A 17,514-nucleotide genomic window follows, 5' to 3' on the forward strand; every position below is an offset into this window, starting at 1 on the left:
TTAAACATAAGGTGGTATTTATGTTTTAAGGCCTAAAAGTTTTTAACTAAAATATCTTGGACCTTGTGTGCAAAGGCTCTAAGACAGATAGCCACTCAGACCCCCCACAACATTCAAATACTGCTTACATATCAATACATCAATAATGTAATACTTCAGAAGGAAACCTGTCCTCACAGTGAATACTTAATTATATATATAATATATAATTTTTTTTCATTTTACTGCCAATATTTCTTACTTAAATACAATTTTGTTGAAAAATCTGTTGTTGGTCTGGGAAATAAGTAGAAAGCCAAGTCTGTCTTCTGTTTTTACCTGGCTGTGGAGAGCTTCACCCCGAGGGTATAACATGTTAGCATGTGAGTGAGACACAAGTGAGGGGAGCAAGGAGGCACATTAGCCAAATGGAAGGCACCCCAAGCAGTAGAGTTGCTAGATCAGCAACTCAAGGAGTGATTCCGCCTGCAAACACCACCAGTTGTGCTCGCTACAGGGACTGGCATGCCCCTGTGTCCCTCCACGTTTCATGCTTAGGCCTTTTGCCACAGCACAAGAGGTAGTGCTGCCTGTGGTCAGAAAATTACCACTTATCGCTCAGTCACACACATTATCAATATCACTTTCTGTGTGATGCTACTAAGGGCTGGGACATACTGTATGTTATATATTTATATTTCAGTAAGTGAAACTGACCATTTCTAACAAATTTTTCTGAAGTTAGATTTGACTCTTTGTAGCTGGCCATTTTCAATATTTTTCTTATTGTCAACAAATCTTATGTGCAGAGCCAAACCAACAATGAATTGATCCTACTAACAAGTACTGTGTGTGTATCCAAAGCCTTTTTTGGGCAGTTACTCATTTTTTGTTCTTCAGGCTCTGTGCTTCAGCACTTTCAATATGAAATTGAATGGATGCTACTTTAAAGTGCCAAGTCTCAGCCAATATTGAAGAAATAAGTGGAGTATTTATTAAATATAGCCCTTTTAAACATAGTGCCCAAAGTTCAAAGGTTCAAAAGTAATTGGATACTTGGCTACTACATGTTTCTTGGGCAGCTGTGTGTCATTCCAATGTTAGTTCTTGAGCAAGCAAGCTCACATTGAGAGTTGAGAGTTGCCATTTAGATTGAGGTGGAGTTGTTGTCAATATGAGGAGTAGAGAGGTGAACATGCAAGAGAAAAAGATGATGATAAGAAAATCTATCAAAGATATTAAAGGTAGTTGGTTTGCCAAAATCAACAGTTGGGTACATTCTAAAGAAGCAGGTGAACACAGGAAAACTAGAAAATGGCAAGACTGAGGAGCATGAGTCTTGTGGATGAGCGGAAAATCATTTACATGGTGAAGGAAAAGCCTTTTATAACTGCACAGCAAGTCAGGAATACTCTCCAGGATGTAGGCGTACATGTTTCTTTGTCAATGATCAAGAGAAGACTTCATGACCAGAACCTCAGAGGATTCACCACAAGATGCAAACCCCTGGTAAGCCTCAAAATCAGAAAGACAGGCTGCAGTTCATAAAAATATAGAAAAAGAAAGTGGTAGAGTTCTGAAACAAAGTTCTACAGACTGATGAAACAAAAATCAATCTCTATCAAAATGATCTGTCAAACATGGTGCTTCTGTTGTGGCTTTGGCATGTATGGCTGCCAATTGAACTGGCATAGGCCTACTGGCATTTATTGATGAGTTCACTGCTGACAGATGAAACAGGATGAATGCAGAGGTATACAGGAGCATTCTGTGTGCTCGCATTCACGGTTTCCCTTCAACCAATGAAATTAGGCTAGCCCACTCCTAGAAGAGAATATTGGCTGCTTGATTTGACTTCCATTTCAAATGTCCAGAAATTGTAAATCTATTGTGGGAACCCTGAGTGATAAGAAATTTGGAAATTGGACTTAAAATATATCGCTCCACATTTGAACTTTTTTCCTCTTATTTTGATGACTCATAGGAATTGAGTAGAGGCTAAACTCTGGACATACATAATTATGAGTGAAATGTGACTGAACCTTAGTATTGTCAGTGTTTGTCAGTAAGATTTAGAAGTGGCAGATACTGCTCCTCACCACAATCTGGTTTAGGGCTGCAACTAATGATTAGTTTCATCGTTTGTTAATCTGTCAATTAATTTTACAATTAATCAATCATTCGTTTGGTTTAAAATGTCAGAAAATAGAAAAAAATTCCATTATAGTTTCCCAATGCCCAAGTGATGTTTTGAAATGCCCAACCACCACACATCCAGCCAGAGAAGATTTTGATTTTTTTCTAAATAAGTTAAACAATCAATCAAAATAGTTGCTAACTCATTTTCTGTCAATCAACTGATCAATATTCAATTGTTATGTTAAAATTGCACCACTTTTCAATAAATTCATAGATATGGAGACAAGAATACTTTAATGGAGATTATGGGCCCTATCTTACGCCCGGCGCAGAGCGGCGCTAAGCGCAGTGCAAGTCTCTTTGCTATTTTAAGACTGACACAGTTGTCATTTACCCGTCCAGCACCCACGTTGTTAAAATAGCAATGGCACTTGCACCCATCAGTGCGTCCATGGGCGTGACGGCGTGAGGCAGCAGAGAGTGATTGCGCTATTGAACAACAAAAACCTGGTCTAAAGTCAATGGCGCAATGTTTCACTGTTATTTTAAGGGCGCATTATCAGGACAGTAATATGCACCTACAGAGGAGGGTGCACAACATACACTCTGCTTGTTACACACACAGGACGCGCAGCAGCGCACAAACATGCAAAAGGTAACAAAAGGATTACAATGTGAAAGATTATTATTGTGTATATTAATATATTTTAAAAAATACATGTCATAATGCTTAGTCATAATATTCATCAGAATTAACTAATTGCAGTAATGACGAATTAAATTGTTTAATTATTTGACCAAATTGTGATCAGGTTTCCATACTTTCAGCAATTAAAACCCTGCTGATTTGACCTATTATTCCATGACTGAACAAAATGATTTTAAAGAAACCTTTTCAAAAACCAAACGAAGATAAATTTGCAACAAATTAATGAACAGGATCTTAAACTGGTGGTCTGTGGCTGACCACAGGAGGGTCCAGGAGCAGCAGAGGCCAGTGTGCTCCTTATGAAATGTGCGCTTTCCCTTTGCGCACAAGCAGATCCGTTTCCTCTGCAGAGAAGTTTTCCTTCTCACTACTTGGCAAATGCGCCGTCATAATAGCAATCCGCCAAGGTGCAAGCGCACCTGGCTCTTAAAGGGAATGGGAGATGACACTGTGATTGGTTTATTGCATGTTACCGAAAAGCACATCCATGATGAATTAGGAGATTATGGACAACCCCTTTGAACCATGCGCCTGGCGCATCGACCATTTTTCCACCAATAAAATAGCAAAAGTGGATTTGGACACACCCTAAATGCACTTGCACCATGCGCTTCAGACCATGCGCTTTAGATTGTTAAAATAGGGCCCAAAGTATGTGAGAACTGGATGTTCTATATTTCACTAATGATTCACCTGTTGGCTGGCTGCTGCTTTGAAACCAGGTTTCCAAATAACTACCTTCCTTTGCTGCCTCCCTCAGCTCTTTCTCCTCTATCTCTGGTTGCCTCTTTGAAGAAGGTATTGTCACTGTAATGTGTAACACTTCATATGGACATTATATTATGAACATTATATACTAAACATGCTTCCAGATAAAAATCAAATAACATAGCTAGCCTACACTACACTGACTATAATGCACTTAACGTTAGCACTGCAAGGATTTTCCGGATCAGCATTACTATGAAGCTATGTGTAATTGTTATATAAGGCAATAATGTATACCTGCCAGCAATGCAATCTATATACAAAAGGGTTCTATTTTAATGGCATTTATTATCATAAGCGTTTTCAGTATTAATATTCCATTATGACTGCTGTACTTCAAAGTATATTTTTCCTCCAGGAATTCTTTTCATGTTAGTCTTCATTCTTGATCAGGCAAAAAATGGTTTATCTCACATTCCATGGTGGGTCTAGTCTTACCTTTTTAGATTGCATCCTTTGAAGTATGACTATTACACATGTTTACATTTGAGATGTTGCTGAAATTATGTATTGTTGAGGCTGACTTAACACACACACACACACACACACACACACATACACACACACACACATTTAGTCTGTTGGTGTGTGTGTCAGTCAGCTCTGGGTTTCCCTCTTCAGACAACTTGCATCATGTCACCAAAGCAACTACACTTATATGATGTAATGACAGGCAACACACTCACACACAGCTGTCTGCCCAGCTGCTATGCAGTCTATCAATGGGTTTATAATAGTTTTTCATTTTATAGTTCAGTGATCTCCTCTGACTGATTTTGAGGTATAATTTCTCCCATTTGGGACAATTCCATCATAATTATTTGCACTGATGTGATCCTTCTGATGCTGCCATTGCTGACTTTGGATAAAGCCTACCTGTTTTTCCAGGTGATATTTTCACTGAGAAATATAATTTCTGTCAACCAGTCAGCTTTATGCTTCAACCCACTATTTTTTCCATTATGATTGTCCTAATTTAACCTTACTCAATATTTTTTTAAGATTGTTTTTTTGGCATTTTTGCCTTGAAACTACAGAGAGACAGGAAACGGGTAGATAGAGGGGTATGACATCCAATAAAACTTGCAGACCCAAGTTTACCGTAGCCAATTCAAATAAGATGGTTACATTCCCATTCTTTATAGGGGTAGTTCAACATTTTGGGAAACATGCTGATGTGATATTGATATCAATCTAATGTCAATGCATTAGGAATAGACATAACAGGGTGTATGGTGCCGAAACAATTTCTTGACACAGGTGCTGTGCTGTGATGTAGTTTCTTGAAGTATATATATATATATATATGTGTGTGTGTGTGTGTGTGTGTGTGTGTGTGTGTGTGTGTGTATATGTATATGTATATATATATATACATATGTATATATATATGTAGACAGACACACATATAAACACTGTATATATTAATTCTCTTTGCAAATGTAATATTGTAATGATCAATAATATTATAAGCATATTGTTAGCCGTATTTAAATACTGTTGAGCAATATGGTTAGCTATGTTACTCAATAATATAACATTTATAAAGTCCATTAGACCACATTTATCTGTAGCACAATATATACATTTATTCAGTGTCAAATCAATAGGAAATACAAATTCAGTGAATACAAAATAATACAATGAAGATGACCCGCTCAATTAACAGTACCAGAAAGACTTGAGTCATCAATTGGATGCAAAATGATTTATTGAGAAAGTTTTGATGCAGACTCCACTACCTTCGTGGTCCCAGGCTGATCACACTGTACTTGCTCCATGGAGGGTGATGCTGGTGTGGTGCCTGGGAGATGAACAACACTGTGGAGGACAGAAAGGGCTACTTTATGAATGCAAATGGCAAGATAGTGACCCTAAAACATGGGAAATATTCAGATGAATGAGATCAAGTGGGATGTAGGAGAAGAAACAAGACCTAAGTGAAAAGCACAAATGAGTCTGACTCTGTCACTAAATTTGAATAACACATTACAACAGCAATGTATAGTAACATTACAGAGATTTTAGGGGTCTTCCCTCCCCCCAATATCTGTGGTCTTGTTGAGCAAGATTTTTACTGCAGTCTCTACATCACAGTTGGATGGATGCTTTTAGTCACACCATCTGTGTGAGAGGGGAAAAAACGGAGTTGATATACAAACTATTTTGGTTCAGCATATTTCTGCTCAGTCAGCCTGGTGAAGGCAGTTTGTCCGGCCGCTCTTCTCTCAGCTCCCCAGGAGCTGCAGCTGACAGGTGGCTGCTTCTGTGGACAGAGACGCTGAGCACAGACGCAAACTGCCTTCACCAGGCTGACTGACAGCAGAATAAGCTGTCGCAAATTCTTTCGCAAATTTGTGTTTCTGTTGAAAATTTGTATCGCTGCTGGTGTGGATAGTTTTGATGCAAACTATTTGCAGGCGAATATTTCACATTTTCGTGTTGTTTATTCATCACGCCCCCAGTGTGTAAAGGCCTTTAGTTCAGGTTAATTTTCCTGATCCCATCTGAACAAACCATTACAGAATACTTTTTTGATTACAACTGGGGCGGCTGTGGCCCAGGAGGCAGAGCGGATAAAGTTTGGGGGCAAAAGGCCCCATGGACCCCCTTCTTCAGGCCCACTTGTTATTGTGTGCTCAACATTAAGAATCTATAATAATGCCATAGATATCGATCTTCTCATCTCACTCTCAAAAAGAAAGCAACTAAGTGTATCTCACAAAACGTATTTAAGTTAAGTCAGTTAAGTCTGTACAGACTATTCTGTTAAGTCTGTATTTGGGCAAAAGTGCAATTACTCTAATAGCAAGTACATTAGTAAAGTACATTAGCTGCACTTCCTTACACAGTGTCCAAAATTTAAATCTGTCTGGAAACAGTTCTTCCCAACTTTCAGTAATAAACATCGACAGTATAAATAGTCAGACAATGAAAAACTAAAAATTGCACCTGGGGAAATGAAAAAACAGTTGTGTTCTTGCACGTCAGTTTGTCCCTGCCTGCCAAATATTATTTGTATATATACTGTACATATATTTGTTTTAATGGTTATTTTATTATTTATTTATATTTTTTATTACTAATCTCAATAATATTATTTTTACATTTAATTTAAAACAATTATGTGTTGGCTATATTATTCTTATTATTGGTGTTCATTGGTAACTCAGAAACAACCATGCATAATGGCACATAGACATAAGTGACAAATTAAAGGAAAAACTGGTACAGGTCTGAATGCTTGACCCCTACAGTGAGGGGATCAAGTTATGCTTATATGTGGCTCTGTTATGCTTTGGAGGGCATTTTGCTGGCATGGTTTGGGTCCACTTGTCTTCTTAGAGGTAAGGGTGACTACAAATCAATACAAAGTTGTTCACCTTTATCCTATGATGAAGCATCTCTATCCTGATGGGAGTGGTCTCTTCCAGGATGACAATGCCCCAATTCACAGGGCATGAGGGGTCACTGAATGGTTTGATGAGTATGAAAATGATGTGAATCATATGCTATGGCCTTCACAGTCACCAGATCTCAACCTAATTGAATACCTGGAGATTTTGTAATGGTGTGTTAGACAGCGCTCTCCACTACCATCATCAAAACACCAAATGAGGGAATATCTTTTTCAAGATTGGTGTTCATCCCTCCAGAAGAGTTCCAGAGACTTGTAGAATCAATGCCAAGGCTGAGGAACAGTCATTTCTGTACTGAGCTGTAGGTATTCTCTGTACAAGATTCTGGGCCCTATTTTAACCGTGCAAGTGCAACGACAAAGCGCAATGTAGTACGTCTTAGGCACACAGTGTGGGTGTCTTCGTGGGCACCTGTTGTTTTGGTTTATGTATGTGTAGCAGCACAACGTCCAAAAGGGCTGGGTGAAGATAAATATAGATCAGCGAGTGTGGTGATTATTAAATACTCTCTCAGCCAGTCATTTCACTTGTCTCGTAGTTATGAAACTGCTGTGCCAATCACAGTAAATGTGATAATGATGGCTCAACAAATGTAAAGCTTTTCATCAGGAAATGATGGCACAGTTCAGAGTGCCCCAACATGAACTTACATCACCACAAATCTGCGGCCAAAGACAGATGGTGTAGGTTTTTCAGATTTTGAAGGTGTTTATATGATGGCATCAGACCAACGCTATTTCAGCCACAATACTAATGTATCTCACCTCGTAAATGGTCACATAGTTTAGTAATTAACAGTGGTTGCACTGCAATGTATTTCAAGAATAAAACATGAAATGCTACTTTTGCTAAGAGGAAAGCTGTAAAAGAGGCTACGGTGAGCCTAAAAAACCAGAATATCAAGTCGTAGCCAACCAGCCTGATGTGTGTAGAGGTGTGTGTGTGTGTGTTTTTTGTGGCAGCTTGATGCTGTTTTCAGGTGACTTAATGAAGGTAACACAGTGAATGACCATGCGTAATGGCACTGCGCTCTGGCATGGCACCTCTGATAGGAGGCTGCAGATTTATCAACATATCTGTGTTATTTTCTGTGCCTGTTTTGGTTTGATTGAGAGTGTTTGATTGAAATAACTTTATATTTCAAGCATTAATCTGTTATTGCAGCATGTTTGCAGAAAGTATTTAGTTTGCCCTTATTGATAAAATCACTAAAGCAGCAGCAGATTGATGTTGCAACAGAAAACACCTGGGACCAAGTTTCAACCAAAATACAACAACTTGCTTAGCAATGCTTCATTTGAATGAAGGTCCCACCTGTTATTTCTTATCCTCCCACCTGTGCACTGTGCACTGGTCACCAAAATAAACAGTCGGAGTGATTGCGTGATTGAGTGATTGCGCTGGTCGTTGCACCTTGAAAATGGGGCCCTTTCACCAATGGCTGCTCCGACCACGTTTTTATGATCCAATATTTATTTTCAGTTCCCTCATTATACAACTTACATTGCACACCTCAAGACTGCATTAAAATAAGTAAAGCAATGTTTGTTTCCCTATTATTTTCTAAATGGTCATATAGTAGTTTCTATCATATCTATAGAGAGAGGATGTCAGTGTGAATATGTTGTGGTAGGATGGTCTGGACATGATTTAGACAGATAGTAATTAACTTCTGCATCAACAAAATACAACAAAATAAAAGTTTTCCACCAACAGCAGCAGTTCAGAGGTGTGGTTCACCTGCAAAACATTCTGCAAAACATGAAACAGATGCAAAACTCTGCTTGCATTGTTCACTGCTGCTGCTTCATATCATTACCTGAAAATACTGATGTGGTGCAAAAAAATGCCTTTTTGATATATTTTGTGTGAACATCTGGATTTATTGTGGATAACTGTTAATCAAAATGCCAGGATTTGCCTGGGTTAGGATATCAATTATTTTACTTTACAGGGGAAGTATTATGCTTTTCCTTATTTTCAGACATATATATAATGTCACAATGTCGGATGTTCATGTTAAAAGTGGCCGACGTGTCAAATAAAGAGGTAAACGTATGTAGCAGCAATCCCTGTAAGCAGAAAGCCCTGGCTTCAGACTGCTCTGAAAGCTCGGTTTCCAATGTTTTTTTTCTACTTTCAGCCCGAGCTGACATCAGTTTGTGGTGGATTTCTTTATATGGACATCTGCTACATGCACAGCGCCTGAGTTCGTTGCTCCGCTCCGGGAGTAGTTAAGCCAAGCCACGACGCCATTACACAGCACAGCAAAGTAAAATAAGTAGTTTATCTGTTGGAGAGATGCTGGTTATCTGCAGCTCTTCATAAAATATCTCACTGTGGCTGTTTCTGCTTGTACCAGTCCTCCCTGTGTTATTTCTAACTGATCCGCTGAACAAATAGCTCCATATGTTGTTGTTTCGACCGGTTGTTAGCGCTGCTAACGAAGCTCTGCTAAGTCAGTGAGGAACACATTTTTTTACTTCCTGTAAATTCTTCACAATAAAAGTCTCTCCTTAGTTAGTCATTTAAAAGCTTTTAATTTGAAGCAGTAAAGCAGGAAATGTTTAGTTTGCAATGATGATAAAGTTATACAACTCTGATATGTAAAGCTGGCCAATCAGAACAGAGTGGGCTCATCTGGAGGGGGGTCTTAAAGAGACAGGAGCTAAAACAGAGTGTAAGAGAAACTGTGTATATTGAGGGACTGCATAAAGAGCCAGTATAAGATAAATAGGGAGCTTTTTTTAAACTTTGAATCATGTAGAGCTACTCTAGTATATAAAAATTTAGAGCTGAAATGAGCTTAATAGGTCCTCTTTAATTTCAAGGTGTATATCATTATTTATAATTATAGACTATCTTCTCTTAAAAGCACCTTGTAGACGCACCTGTGCATACACAGGCACTGTGTACTGCACACATGGTATTATAAATATCCTAGTTATGAATGATCCTGTTGTGGATTATATTATGATGTTTTTTCATGGAACAGGAGTAACCCGGTCATTCATACATGATTCTTATACAGGGGCATGAGCAAATGAACCATGGCGTAGCAAAATAAGTGGCAGCCGGTAGGTAAATGAGCAGCAGAGTTTCAGCCCCCAATGTGTATAGTCTCTTCTATAAGATGTTTGTCAGCAGTGACTTTTTTATGTAAGGGGTGCATTGGATGTCATTGTGATAGACTTTTAAAAGTAGATTGGGCATCTGAAATAAATTACAAAATATTTCTTCCTTTTCCTCTATGGTTCCCCTCCAGCTGGTGCCCAAAAAACATCCCTGTTTGTTAGTTAGATAAGAAGACTTTAGTAGAGAAGCTAATGTGGGTTGTTGGCTGGACCACAACAGCAGGGCCAGCCCTATTGTAACGGTATGACTGGTTGCTTGGGGTGCCAGTTAGGTCAGCGCCTAACAATATTTTCCTTAGGTTTGTGAGTCAGTGGGCCCTATCTTATGCCCAGCCCAAAGCAATGCCAAGCGCAACACAAGTGTCTTTGCTAGTTTAAGACCAATGCAGTTGTCACTTTCCCGTCGAGCGACTATGTTGTTTAAATAGCAAATGGACTTGCACCCGTCTGAGTGCCCATGGGCGTGTTGGTCTGGAGGTGTGGTCAGACGCATTGTTGGCACATTGCTATCTTGAGGCAGCAGTAAGCAACTGCACGACTGACCAACAAAAACCTGGTCTGAAGTCAATGGCGCAGTGTTTTACTGCACAACACAGGTGCACAACACGCATATACTCTGCTTGTTACACACACACGGACGTGCAGCAGCGTACAGACATTCAAACGATGACAAATAAAATGATTACAATGTGAGAGATTATTATTGTGTATATCAACATATTTAAAAAAAAACATGTAATAATGGTTAGTCATAATATTTATCAGAATGAACTATTCGCAGTAATGATGGATGAAATTGTCTAATTATTTGACCAAATCGTGGCAATACACATAGATAGATGGACAACAACAGATCAAACACAGATCGACCTTCCAGCTGCATCAATACATGAGGACACCAGGAACACATGAGGAAATAAATAAGGTGAAAACAATTATTGAACTAAAGAAGGAAATAAATCTGGACAGTTTCTACCTGCTGCCAGCAGCAGGATCAGCACTGGAGAGCTGATCAAGTCCTGGCAACTGTGTTGATGATTCTTTACATGATTAAAATAAATGATTTATTTTAAATGTAGCTGTTATATCAGTTTAGTGTGGGGCAGCTGACCTGCAGGTGCACTTGATTTGACTGTAACTGCAATAACCTGGTGGAGATAAGCCTCCTGAATTTGTGCCCAAAATGCTGTCAAAACTTTAATTTACAATTTCCACCACAGCATCCTTAACCGGGAAAGAGGCAGAAAAAAGCCTCATAGAGGCATGAGGGAGTTAAAGCACAGTTAAAACACCTCTAATAAAAATCACTGACAGAACACTTAGTACAGTGAAAAACGAGACATCTGGAAAAAGGGGGAGACTTAATAATAATTGGAATAGTTATAATTTGAAGTAAAATCACTTCTCTTTCAAATGAAACATCCCAACATATGAGTGAAAAGTATTATTAGTGGTATTAAACTGCATTTATAACCTTTTTTCTGACTCAAATGTAGCTTAACCTTTTCAAGTGATATGCTACTTGAGTACACTTAAACAACCAATATCACTAGGTACACTACAGAAAATTGCAGATGAACATTAAATATCCAGGAATTCACATTATAGACACTACCACTATCCCTGTAACAAATGGGCCACAATTTCACACATTGACCATACAGGATTGGTCCAGCCATATACTAGCTTTTGACCTAGTCTTGTTGTTAAGGGTCTGTGGCTCTTGTGTTGTGTAGCAGGATGCTGTTTGGCTTTTTGTGTGATCATCTGCATCTGATTACAGTACAGCTTTATGCAAATATGGTTTAAAATGAGGCCATTTGATTGGCTGTACGGAGCCAAGTTCTCTATCTACGAAGATGAAGAACTGACAGTATTCTGACAAATTAATGCTAAAAACTACACGGGGTCATCATTAAACCAAAAAATAGAAAATATGAATTTCTCCCTTTCCATCTGAAAAATATTTGGTGGTGAGGATAAAGGGCTACTTGAGCTTATCTGACAGGACTGTGGAGGTACATGTGACTTGGCCTAGAAAAACACCTACTTCAGAATGTGAGATAAACTGAGGCTGTCCTACACTCTACGTGCACCATGCCAACATATGACATATGTTGAGTTTATAGGATAATTCTGGTTTATGAAGGCAAATGGTAAAATGATCACCCAAACTTTTTGATGTAAACTTCCATTACAGTTCACCAATCCACTTCCTGCTTCAACTTTGACCTACTGTACTTTTTAGATCATTGGCGGCATTTCAGGTACACTGACTTCAGTTTTACAGGCAAGTAAAATCAGTAGCTGTTCATTGCACCAGCCACTTTCAGTATACCAACCAGTGTGGACCTGGAACTCTTTATCACCAATTAATGTATAGAATTGATCCCACTCTTGTCTTATCATTAATAGAAGATGTCTGCTACAAGTTTTCCCTTCCTGTCAGTATATTTAGAGCAGACAGTGATCAGCTTTATGTCTTCATGTCCTGAATCAGGTATAGCAGCTTTCAGACATAGCATCCTCCTGTCTCCACCTCCTTTCCTCTGCTCGGCCTTGTTATCAAAAACAAGATGAAGAGAAAAAGAGATGGACACACACTGTGTATGTTTGTCTGTGTGAGTGAGTGAGTGAGTGAGTGAGTGAGTGAGTGAGTGAGTGAGTGAGTGAGTGAGTGAGTGTGTGTGTGTGTGTGTGTGTGTGTGTGTGTGTGTGTGTGTGTGTGTGCGCACGTGTCTGTCTGTCTGCATGGTGTTGCATCATTCTGGCTGGGCTGAAAGGCTGCTATGATGTAACTGGCTGTAATACCTCCAGACTGACAGTGGGAGAAGCAGAGGATAAATGAGAAAGAGAACAAAAATGGGAGGATGGCTGAAGAGTAAAATTAAATGACTGCACACATGGTCATCTGTCATTCACAACTTCATAAACTTCACCTGAGGATTCCCATTATAGTTGTATGCAGTTAATTGATAGTGGTTTTACTTTTCATTACTGGATGATTATTTTTCAAATGTTTATAAAATGTTTAATAATGTAATTTTTTAATATTTGTGGGGCATGTTATACCTATATTAAAAGCAACAGTGGGTAGATGACAGGAAGCTAAGCGAGAGAGAGGGAAATGGGAGGCGACATGCAACAAGTGCAACTCTGTGGACAGAGTTATACATATGAGAAGAAAGGAAACATACAGTATACAGCCACACCTGTTGCCCAGTAGTAATACATATTCAAATACACAAATAAGCACCCTTTGACAGATAATCAGTGACTACTTAAAAATATCCATTATTGATTTAACAAACTTTGCAAGACCGGTTGACTCCTTTATATTTGTAGTATTTCATATTTTTTTCAAATTCGACCTTGCTGGTATTGACCCTGTAGTATGTTTTTTTATTAGGTGGTTTTGCATGTTGTGGCAGGAGGTCCAGATGAAAAAAGCTGATCTGAAGGGTTTCAGACAGATTATGTGGAAGCTATTGTGAAAAAACTGTAACACCTTATTAAACTATACTACATGATTTTAATCTAAAAATAGGGAGTGTGCATGTAATGTGCATGTTCGAGATCACCCAGTGCAACGGTGTGACTCACTGATGTGTTTTTAATAGTTTTTGGACAATAACAGAGGTCTATGGCACAGAGGAATAAGATATATTAGGCTTTGGATACACACACAATACTTGTAAGTAGATCAGTTTATTGATGGTTTGGCTCTGCACATGAGATTTGATGAAAATACAAAAAATGTAGAAAATCACCACCCTCATCATTTAAATAACTAGGTTACTCAGAGAAACCAGGTTAATGTGAGTTAAGGTTATCAGGGAATGAGTTTACATGAACTGTAGTAACCTGATGCAGCAGATCAGTAACCAGATTTCTCCTCCCCAACCTTATTTTGGAAGTGTGGCTTAATGTTGTTTTTTTTGGTGTGTTTGTATGTGTGTGTCAGAGTAACGGATGCAAATTTTAAGCAATTTTTGAATTTATTTTCATTTTGCTAAGCCAAAGTGTGTCCATATGACTTCTTTTTTGTGTACCAGTTTGTCCTCATCTGCATGCCTCCCTAACACAGGCCTGAGGTGGGATGTAAACACAGAGCAGGAGAAAAGATTGCAGTTTATGAAGAGAGCCCCTGGGTTTGGACTACATGTTTTCCTTAATACTGCAAAACCTGTACACCAACCTTTGTTTATGTAAAAGCAGATTCTGCCTCCCCTTGTTTTCCCCAATCACAGATATTGGCAGAATTTCAGTCTCATTATTACTGGATCTGGATCTGGATTCTGATCTGTTGCTATGTTATGAACCATCCAAACCTCTCAGATCATCTTGAACAAGTCCGCTTTCTGTCCCTAGAGTCAAAACTAAACATGAAGCAGCGTTCACTTTTTATGCACCAGATAGCTGGAACAAACTCCCAGAAAACTGCAGGTCTGCTGCAACTTTTCTTTTCAACTATTCTGTTTGCTGTTGCCTTTTATTAAATCAAATAATTATTCTAATTTCTTGCACTGCACTGTATCTTTTATTCTTGTATTTTATGTCTTATTCTATTTTAGGTTGTTTTTATTTTCTATTCTATTTCTATTCTATTTTCTATTCTATTCTATTCTATTGCTCTTTAATGACTGTTTTTACACATAATCATAACCTAGAAAAATAATCTCCTTAGGTGTGTGTTCTTGAGAAGAAATCTCATGAAGAGAATCTATTGTGCATCTATGTGAAATATCACTACTTCTTGTGTCCGATTTTGCTCAGGTGTTCCCACTCCAACGGAGGAGGTTCTGCACCACACGCTAAGCATGCTGGTCCGTGAGCGGAAGATCTACCCAACTCCTGATGGATATTTTATTGTAACCCCTCAGACTTACTTCATCACTCCAAGCCTAATCCGAACCAGTTCCAAGTGGTACCATTTAGACGAGCGTTCTGCTGACCGACACCAACAGCAGCAACATCAGAACCAACAACAGCATCAGCAGACACAGTGCACCTCCCCGCTCTCTGGCACCATCACTCCGTCCACCTCTGGAGGCGTGCAAGATCGAACACACCCAAAATCCAGCCAGAACCACAGCGGGGGTTGCGGAGGAGGTGGGGATTCTTTTTACAACAGTTACCGTGGAGACGACCCCCCTAGCCACCATACCACCCTGCAGCGCAGATCCCCCAAAGACCACCGGGAGGCATACTCATCCCTGCACCCTCCACAAACACCTCCTCAGCAAGCAGGAGGCAACACGGAAAAGAGCCGCAGCACCCTCGGGTTCCCCTTCAAGACGGACACGCTCACCAAGCATCGAGGAGGGGGAGGAGGAGGAGGAGGAGGAGGAACTGGAGAGCTAGAGAAGCAGACAGGTGGAGGAAGTGGTATAGGAAGTCGGAAGTTTGGTTTGAAGCTGTTCCGTCTGAGCTTTAAGAAGGACAAGGCCAAGCAGCTGGCCACCTTCTCTGCACAGTTTCCCCCTGAAGAGTGGCCGCTCCGCGATGAGGAGGCCCCCAGCCAGCTCCCACGCCACGTAGAAATGGAGATCATCCGCAGAATCAACCCTGACCTCACCGTGGAGAACCTGGCCCGGCATACAGCGGTCATGAAGCGTCTCGAAGAAGAGCGTGCTCAGAGGAACAAAGCATCGTCAGCCAATCAGAGCTCCAGGAGTAGGAGAAGTGGGGGCAGACACAGGAAGCAGTCTCAGACCAAACTCAGCCGCTCACATAGCAAGACAAGGGCATCCCGTGGTGAGCCAAGTGACGGTTCCCATCTGGAACTAGCCGACAGGGACTACAGAGCCTACTCGTCATCACTGGCTCGGTCACCAAGGGAGCATGCCCTGGCCATGGAGCGGCAGCGGGCACGGCTTCACCTTGCACATAGCAACCCCAACATCCTTGACTCCTCCCACCTACCAGTCACACCTGAGTGGGATGTGTCTGGAGAACTTGCCAAGCGGCGGACGGAAATGCCTTTCCCTGAGCCAAGCCATGGCCCATCAGCCCACCACTCCAAAGTCCACCGCTCACACTCCCATACGCAAGAGAGGAAGTCCAGGAACGAACGCAGTGACAAGGCCAAGGAACGATCCAGATCCATGGACAATTCTAAAGGACCACTTGGAGCTGGGTTGATGGGACCACCCAATTACTACGAGGACCGGAGCCGTTACTATACTGATGATGGAACCCTGCGAGCCAATCAGAGCTCTTCTCACTACTCTCGTGCCACTCCCCCCTCAGCTAAGCTGCCTGGGAACTCCCTGGGGTTGGATGGTTGCAAGAGCTTAGAGAAGAGCAAGAGCAGGGACAGCCTGCCGGCGTACTCACCCAAACCACTGCCCACCTCTGTCCCTCCCGACGATTACTTCCAATGCTCCAGTTCCTCTGAGGCTGTACTCACAGCAGCAAGCCCACTGGGAACTCTGGGAAAAAGTAGCCATGATGGGTTAAAACTGGGCAGCACTGACAGGCAAACAGACAGACAGACACCCCATCCCCCAGAAACTAAGGAGGACTTGTCAAAGGTGGGACCCAAAGGTGGCAGCCTGCCTCCAATACCTCTCTCTATCCCTGATCCCCCTCTTCCTAATGGACGACCTCCCCACAGTGCCTCCTCTGGTCAGGAGAAACGTAAGGAGATCTTTAGTAAAGACACACTCTTCAAACCTCCTCCTAGCCTCCCTTTGCCTGGATATAACTCCCTGAGAAAACCCCCTGCTCTTGCCTCCTCCTCTCTGTCCTCATCCTGCGATGCACTTGATTCGCAAGAGGCCTTTGATGCTCCCAAACCTCTGGTGGCCACACAGTCTGCTCCCCCACAGGGAAATGAACCCACAACCAGTGCTGCAGAGGCCTCCTTTGACTACTACAATGTTTCAGATGATGATGAACTTGAGGAGGGGGGGACTAAAAGCCGAGTAGAGGATGAGAAGACTGGAGGAGGTGTTGTTGGGATGGGCGGAGGAGGAGCAGGAACAATGCAATGGCTATTGGAAAGAGAGAAGGAGAGGGATCTACAGAGGAGGTTTGAAAGAACCCTCACCTTCCCTGGTGCTAAAGAGAACCTTCCAGAACCCAGTCAGAATCAGCAGTCAGCCCACTCTGCCAGACTGGACAGTATGGACTCAAGCTCTGTCACTGTTGACAGTGGATTCAACTCACCACGGTAAGAACACATACACAAATGCTACACCCATACTCACAATTATTCCTGATAGTCTTTGCACTACATAAGCACGTTTACCACTGATAGTACATTTTTGTCTTTGTAAGCTTTTTATTTCACTTACTTTTTATGGTTTAGTTTTAAGGTAATCTGATTTCTTTTTAGTCCCAGTGACATACATTCATTGGG

At 40.8% G+C, this 17,514-nt stretch overlaps 1 protein-coding gene across 8 annotated transcripts in view; it reads left to right on the plus strand.

The window, feature by feature from the left end:
- The window catches only part of LOC121902038 (storkhead-box protein 2-like), a 134,126-nt gene that overhangs the window by 93,076 nt on the left and 23,536 nt on the right, over positions 1–17,514 (plus strand). For all 8 annotated transcript variants that reach the window (XR_006097439.1, XR_006097440.1, XM_042419217.1 and 5 more), the window contains exon 3: positions 14,925–17,325. Coding sequence is in view for 6 of the 8 variants with exons in the window: in XM_042419217.1 (XP_042275151.1) it covers positions 14,925–17,325 (2,401 nt within the window). In the remaining 2 variants the exon portion in view is untranslated. The remainder of the gene's footprint in view (positions 1–14,924; positions 17,326–17,514) is intronic.

This window comes from Thunnus maccoyii, chromosome 8, assembly GCF_910596095.1.
Source record: "Thunnus maccoyii chromosome 8, fThuMac1.1, whole genome shotgun sequence".
NCBI lineage: Eukaryota > Metazoa > Chordata > Actinopteri > Scombriformes > Scombridae > Thunnus > Thunnus maccoyii.